Here is an 8008-nt window from a genome sequence, read left to right as displayed (position 1 = left end):
GCGGATTTCCGGCTGGTGATTGTCGACGGTAGGGTTTACGTGGAGAAGTACGCAGAAGCCTTTCAAAGTAGGGATAGTTTTACTCTGTGGGGGATTCTACAGTTGTTACGGTGGTACCCAGGTAAAATTCCCGATTTGGACCTCATGTTTCATTGCGGAGACCAGCCCAACATTTTTATTGGTAACTATAGTGGGCCTAGGCCCAATACAACGGCACCACCACCTTTGTTCCGATACTGTGGGAATGACGACACGTTGGACATCCTGTTTCCTGATTGGTCCTTTTGGGGATGGTATGTATTTCTTCCTTACCTTAATTTCAATTCAAATAATTTAATTCGTCATTCTAGATTAAGGACTCGTTTGGGTTCATCGGACAAAAAATAACTTTAATTCATTTTTTTATAATAATTTTTAAAAATATTTCAAAAGCTATTTTGAATGGTTGTTAAACAATTTTTTTTTCAAAATGACTTATTTTCAAAATCAAACACTCAAAAAAATAAACCAAACTCACCCTTAAAAATGTTTAATACAAATTTTCTTAATGAGTCTTTGGTGTATTTGAGATGTTAAAAAATCAATAAATCTATTTAAAGTTGAACTGAACTTTTGGATGAGAGATTTGAACTACAAGTCTTTCATTCATTTAATACTTGCTATATGTTTGTTGAATTATATATTTTTGTCTTAGATTAAATTTTGATGTACGATAATAAAGACCCTAAAGATCTCTTTGGTAGACCATTCAAATTCTATTGTTTGTTTTTAAATTAACTGAGATATATGCATTTGATAGATAACTTGGATCTATTTTAAAAATTTATTCTTAGATTCTCCAAATAATGTAAACATTCTTATGTATTAAGTGTTTTCGATTGTGAAATTGTAATTTTATAATGCATAAATATATTTAAAAAGACATTAATAAATATAATATTTCTTATTATAAACTCCGTTGTTTTAGTTAAAATTATATAGTGTATTATAAATTATATGATTTTACATAATAATAATTATATCATTTTTAATATAAAAAAAATCGATAAATTAATTAACTATAGTTTATATGCAACACAATATTTGGTTAATAATTATAATTTGCTTAATGGTTAACAAATATACTACCAAACATATTTTGAACTATTGTTTAAATTATAATTTAATTTCTAAATCTACTAAGAACTATATATTTGAAAACATGAACTATAACTATATTTACCTTATATAGCTTGTTTTTAAATTTTTATTTTTAAATTTCCTATCAAATAGACCTTAAATTTTTAATAATATTTTACATAAATCTATGAATTTAGAAAATATGTTAGACTAGATCAATAATGTATTATACTCAATTTTAAAAGTTCAAAGATCTCTTATATATTTTATAAGGTTTAAAAATTTATTAGACATTTATCAAGTACTAACAGCTTACTACACACAAAAGTTAAATTTTACTAATCAAACTTATAATTTAAACATTTTTAAAAAGTATTCAGTGGGTAAAGATGTAAGTGTGTTTGGTTGGTGATCCTGAAAATAAAAAGAATTGCATATTTTCATGATTTTTTAATTTGTGTTCGATAGCATATTATTTAAAATGGAAGGCCATCTAAGGGATACATTATTCTAAATGATGGTTTTTTTTTAAATTAAAAAAAATTATATTCTTTCTTTTTTCTAATAGAACAAATATTAATTTATACATTTAAATTTCGGAGGTTTATAAATTAAAATCTTAAACTAATAATTATATCAATTTAAATAATAAACTTTCGTAAATATATCAATTTACACCATTTTCTAGATTTCATTCGACCAATATCATGTAAAACTTATCATTTGAATCAATTAAAATCTTAAATTTTCATAAACCAATCAATTTAAGCCCTTTATCACACTTACCCTAATCATCCACGATTAATTCTCAAACATATTTAGACTTCTTCAAATGTTAGTTATACAAATGTGGATGATTAAAGTAAATACATGGACACGATTCTCAAATAAAATTATAATTAAAAGTATAAATTTATTCATTTTATGAAAGTTTAGAGGTATAATTTAAATGATATAACTATAAGTTTCACAAGGAGTCTTTTCAAATGAAACATGGAGAGTGTAAATGGATACACTTACAAAAGTTTATGGTTTAAATTGATATCATCTTTAAAATTTAAGGTATAAATTGATAATATACCTTTTATTTATAAATATATGTGATGATTTTTTCTATGAAATTATATTAATTTTGAATTGTTGTAGGCCTGAGATCAAAATAAAGCCATGGACATCACTGATGAAAGAACTAAAGCAAGGCAACCAAAGGAAAAAATGGATAGATAGAGAAGCGTATGCATATTGGAAGGGGAATGCTCTTGTTTCTTGGTCGAGATATAGACTTCGCAAATGCAATCTCTCTACTCAATACGATTGGAAAGTTCGTGTGTACATGCAGGTATTATATCATAATTAATTCTTTTATAACACTTGTAACGCCCCAAGTTCAACTTTAGGAGGGTAACATGAATAAATCAATATATATCACATCTGAATTAAAAGAGATTCTGTATGCTTAAAAATGACTTATAATATTGAAAATTTTTACCAATACCAATAAGGTACTCTTTCCTTTTTAGTTCAAAGGAACTCCAAAGTTAAGGATATAGCTTGGAGCAATCTTATATTGGGTGACATTCTTGAGAATTTTTCTCGGAAGCATACGAGTGAGGATAGAGTCTACAAAAAGATTTGATGACCTATGTAAGGATAGTTTTCACTCTTAGAAACAGTTTAGGATGAATAAAGATGAAGTTTCACAAAGATACAGGAGAATGGCATGGCAGGATCATCGGGTGCTGAATATCCAAATTCTACATCTTAGACCTACGACGTTATGAACTATTATTTTCCAATTTAAAACAACTTTTTTCAATTTTATCAATCTAACAACTTACAATGATCTTAGTGCTTCCATTATTATTACACCTAACATTTCATGAATAATTATGGATCTGCAGGATTGGCTTAAAGAAGTTAAACAAGGATTCAAAAACTCCAATTTAGCCGATCAATGTGTTTATAGGTAAATTTTGACCCTTTCTTTTTAACTTAGGTATTTTTTTTGGGGTTAAATTTAAGTCATCCAACTTCCATGTTAATAATTATTTTCTTTATTTATTTTTTTTTTAGAAAAAGGTATAGTAATCAATGTTATAACTTGAAATATGTGTCTAACATGTCTGAGATATATATTTTAAATTAATGAATCCTTTAAATATAAAATTGAATATTGTCTCATAGAACACTGAACATTCGATTTTATGTCTTAAAGGTTCATGAAATTTTTAAGAAAATGTTGAATAGGTCAAATATTTATTAGACTTAAAATTGAGAATTTAAGAACATATTAGGTATGAAATTGAAAGTTTAGAACTTATTAGATATATATATATATATATATATATATATATATTAATGTTTAGAGACTCTTAAACATAAATTGACACTTTTTAAAATTTAAGAAGCTATTTGACACAGATATAGAATTAAATGTATTTTTTGCTGTTTTATTTTATTTATGGGGATGAATGTAGCAATAACATGAGAACAATCGTGTAGGTATAAAATATACATTGAGGGGATTAGTTGGTCAGCGAGTCTGAAATATATCCTTGCTTGTGATTCAGTGACATTAATGGTAAACCCCCATTACTATGATTTCTTTTCAAGAAGTTTAGTCCCAATGCATCACTATTGGCCAATCAAAGATGATAATGAGATGTGCAACTCTATCAAGTTTGCTGTTGACTGGGGCAATGCCCACAAACAAAAGGTACTTTAATTATTCGACGATGCTACCATAATGTGATTGACAGTTTAGTACTACAAATGGTTATCGAATAAATTGTCGTATTTTCTTAAATGGATTGGCATGCAGGCACAAGCAATTGGGAAGGCAGCAAGCAAGTTCATTGAAGAACAACTAAATATGGAGAAGGTGTATGAGTACATGTTCCATAGTCTAAATGAATACTCCAAACTCTTAACCTTCAAACCAACCATTCCACCAAATGCTACTGAACTCTACTTGGAGGATTTGGCTTGCCCTACCCAAGGCTTAACCACCAAGTTCATGATGGATACCCTCATAAAACGACCTTCTTTCTCAAGCCCTTGCTTCTTGCTTCCGCCTTTTAGCCCGACTGCTCTCGGCTACATTCAAACCAGAAAAGAAACTCTAATCAAACAAATCGAAATGTGGGAGAAAAATATGTCTTTTGGGTGATTAATACAAGACTTATCATTTGATTTCTTTTCCAAGATTGATGCTAACTTGTTCCATAATCATAGCTTTACGCAATTGTTATGTTATTCAGTCCAGGTTTAGAAATGATTTTAAAATTTTCATATTATCAAAATTAGTTTTGAGTACTTAAAAATATGTTTTATAATAATTTTAAAAATGAAAAAATGATTTTAACTCTTTTAAAATCACTTTTAAATCTTTTAAATAGAAAATTTTATGACAATCTAGGCAGAATTAGTTGGAAATAGCAATAGCAACTTGATCAAACATTCCATATAAGCCCGATGCACATTTATGTAGTAACCATATATTTACCTTTTATTAAAAAAAAAATATTTATACCAAAAAGAGTATTATTTATTAATACAAATTAAAAAGTAACCCCTTCAATAATTAATAATAATAACAATACAAAAGTAACTAGCTAATTAATAAAAATAATTTCATCTAAAATTCAAATAAATATATAAATTTAAAACTAATAAACAAAGTTAAAGTATCACGCTCAATATAAGCCACACACTGATGAAAGATATACATCAACTAACAAAATCTAATCGATAATTTATGCTTCAGCCATACTTTAAATTTGTATACATGTAGCAAATACTTTGAATATGACCATCTTCTGGCGTATCTTAGATTACATCTATCTTTGTGCAGTCCACTTCAATCACACAATAGAAAATTTCAAAAATATTTTAAGATTAGAATAAAATAGAATTTAAACATGTGACAAACTGCAATTGAATGCAATTTATAATATACATTGATATATTTTTCGATATTCGTAGATCTATTGATATGATTGATGTACAATATTGCGAAAGAGAGAATGTTAGTACATTTAAGTATAAATCTAAAACATGTCTTTTGGCTTACAATCTTGCATGAAACTGTCCAAGAACATCCAATCTTCAAATATAATTATATTTGAGGAGATTACTTAATTTTGAGGATATTTTCCAAATAATACTCATTGCTCCCTCATTGTATAAATTTGAAAAAGATTATGTATCAGAAGAATCGAAGTAGAGAGAGAAAATATTGGTTAGTATTCTTAGGCTTTTATGATTTAAAGGGTAGCATGGTTGAACTCCATTTTGACTATTTTTTCTTGTACGTTTCGCTCTTTGTTGCTTTTTTTCATGATCTCTTTAAAGCTATTCCATTACGTCGTCAGTTTTTTTTTTCACTCCTTTTTTTACATTTCAAGTGTGACAGATGAGACATGGAGATTTGATTATTTAAGTGAGATAACTTTCTTTTTGACAATACAGAGAGAATCGAACTTATAACTTTAAAGTTGATAATAGAAGCACTCATCTCATTTTAGCTTGAATTTTTGGGTAATTTTGTTTTAGAATATCAATGATTTTTATTAGATGTGTTGGTTGGTCTAAATTTCTCACTTTGTCATAGTCGATGGATGTGTCTGTGACGAGGGATGTAGAATTACGTATTTACCCTAAAATGGAAGTCGAATTTTCACCGTTAATTATACTGAATTTTCACAAGGGAGATGGTGGAGAGAGGTCGACCGAAGGTAGATTTCCAACTGGTGATTGTTGACGATAAGGCTTACATGGAGATGTAATTAGAAGCCTTTCAAACTTCAAAGTATGGATACTTTTACTTTGTGGGGGATCCTAGATTTGTTACTGTGGTACCCAGGTAAAATTTTCAATTTGGTCTTCAAGTTCAGTTGCGATGACCAGCCCAACATTTTAAGATTGGTTGAACAAATAATAATCAAACTCAAAATAATAAAAGATGTAGAATAAGAATAAACATATTAGGGATATAGTACAAAATTAGCGCCAAATATCACTTATAGTAGTTATTAGCGATAGCTATATAGGTAAATGACCAAAAAGCCGACAAGCAGTCCACCATTTCGCGCTTCTTCTTTGATTTTCCCAAATTGAAAATTATTGCTGATAACAATGATCAATTATAGCAACTGATAGCAGCTATCAGTGTTAGCTACTTATAGTTACTATTAGTTGCTATTAGCAATAACTTTGAATTTGAGAAATATTAATACAACCTTAAAATAGAAACACTTGAAATATCACATTTTAATTTGCTATTAGTTTTCAATGGCTATCATTGATACACTTGATCAATTGGAATCAAACTTAAAATATTAACACCTAAGGATATTAGTGGATATCAATGGTAGACTTTTATAAGTAGTTATCAACTTTTGAAAGGAAACTAGCATCTTTCAAAGATTAACATTTAAAATCATAAGTGATAGAAGTCTAGCAATAAGAGGTCTATAATTGATTGTCTCTAATATTTACCTATGTCATATCTCCAATATCATTAATATCATTCATTTTATTAATATATACCAAATCATATCACTGATATACGAATATCACTGATAACTTCAACCAGTGGCTATCACCAATAGCATTTAACAGTGACTATCAATGATAGACATTCATCAAATGGAATTGACTTTTATATCATTGATATCATCGATATATGGATATCACCTAAGTTCTATCACTGATATCATTGATATCATTGATATCAATTATATCGTAGTTATTGGTGATAGTTTCCATCATTGATAACATGCTATTAGAGATAACTTTTGTCATTCTTTTTTACATCAAATAACATGTCATCGTTGATAGCTTCTATCACTAATAAACATGCTATTAATGATAACTTATAGGCATTTCACTTACACTTTAGTTCGATATTCAACTTTGTTAATTAAATTCACTAAGTGGTTGTTAACTGTGAAAAAAATAATCAATGATTAAGCTATCAATGATAAAAAGATATTAATGTCTATCACTGATAGACTTTCATTTGTTATTTATATTTTATATTTCGTTATATAATTAAACTTGATGATTTGTTTGTTGGTGTTAAGTCACTTATGAATTGGGTAAAGTCTTGAGTATGAAACTTAGCCTCATAATTCTTATGAAAACAAGAGAAGAAGATAAAGGAAATAATTTTTTTTTAAAAAAAAAAAAAAAGAAAGAAAGAGAAGAAGCAACAACTAAAGAAAGGAAAGAAAATTTAAAAAAACAAAAAAAGCAAAAATTGAAGAAATGAAAAAAAAAATTAAAAAAAAAAGAAGGGGAAGAAGCAAAAATGGGAGAAAGAAAAGAAAAAGAAAGGAAAGAGCAAAAATCGGAGAAAGGAAAGAAAAAAAAAGGAATAAACAAAAATCAAAGAAATGAAAGAAAAAAAAAAGGATGAGAAGAAGGAAAGGAAATAAAAGAAAAATATTAAAAAAAAAAAAGAGGGAAGAAGAAAAATCGGATAAAGGAAAAAAAATAAGATAAAAAAATAAAGGGAATAAGCAGAAGCAAAGCTGAAAAGAAAAGAGAAAAAAAGGTGTGAAATAAGACAAGACAAGGAGAGCGAAATTGGAAATTAGAAAAAATTCAAAGGTTAACTAGTTAACATTTCCATATTTACAAATATTTTAAATAAGTGATATATTTTTACATTGTTTTCCTTATTTTACTATCTATTACACATATCCAACATTTTACTGGTAATGGACTTAGGGCCCAATACAACTACCCCACCTCCTTTGTTTCGATAATGTGGAAATGATGGCACACTAGACAACGTTTTTCCTAATTGGTCCTTCCAGAAATGGTAAGGGTTTGTTTGGTAGAAAATTTGAAAATAGAAATTTGAAAACAATGAATTAATTAA

At 27.7% G+C, this 8008-nt stretch overlaps 1 protein-coding gene across 1 annotated transcript; it reads left to right on the top strand.

The window, feature by feature from the left end:
* Window positions 1-6: 6 nt before the first annotated feature.
* Window positions 7-4396, top strand: LOC120076535 (uncharacterized). The gene is made up of 5 exons (XM_039030396.2): window positions 7-293; window positions 2266-2458; window positions 3021-3085; window positions 3622-3835; window positions 3941-4396. Exons 1-5 carry the CDS (start codon window positions 145-147, stop codon window positions 4286-4288), a joined length of 969 nt encoding a protein of 322 aa, XP_038886324.2. The 5' UTR covers window positions 7-144; the 3' UTR covers window positions 4289-4396.
* The last annotated feature ends 3612 nt before the right edge of the window (window positions 4397-8008 follow it).

Source organism: Benincasa hispida, unplaced genomic scaffold (assembly GCF_027475165.1).
Source record: "Benincasa hispida cultivar pf3 unplaced genomic scaffold, pf3_genome.v1.1 HicScf366, whole genome shotgun sequence".
NCBI lineage: Eukaryota > Viridiplantae > Streptophyta > Magnoliopsida > Cucurbitales > Cucurbitaceae > Benincasa > Benincasa hispida.
The sequence above is the reverse complement of the archived record's forward strand: the minus strand, read 5'-3'. Positions and strand labels throughout refer to the sequence as shown.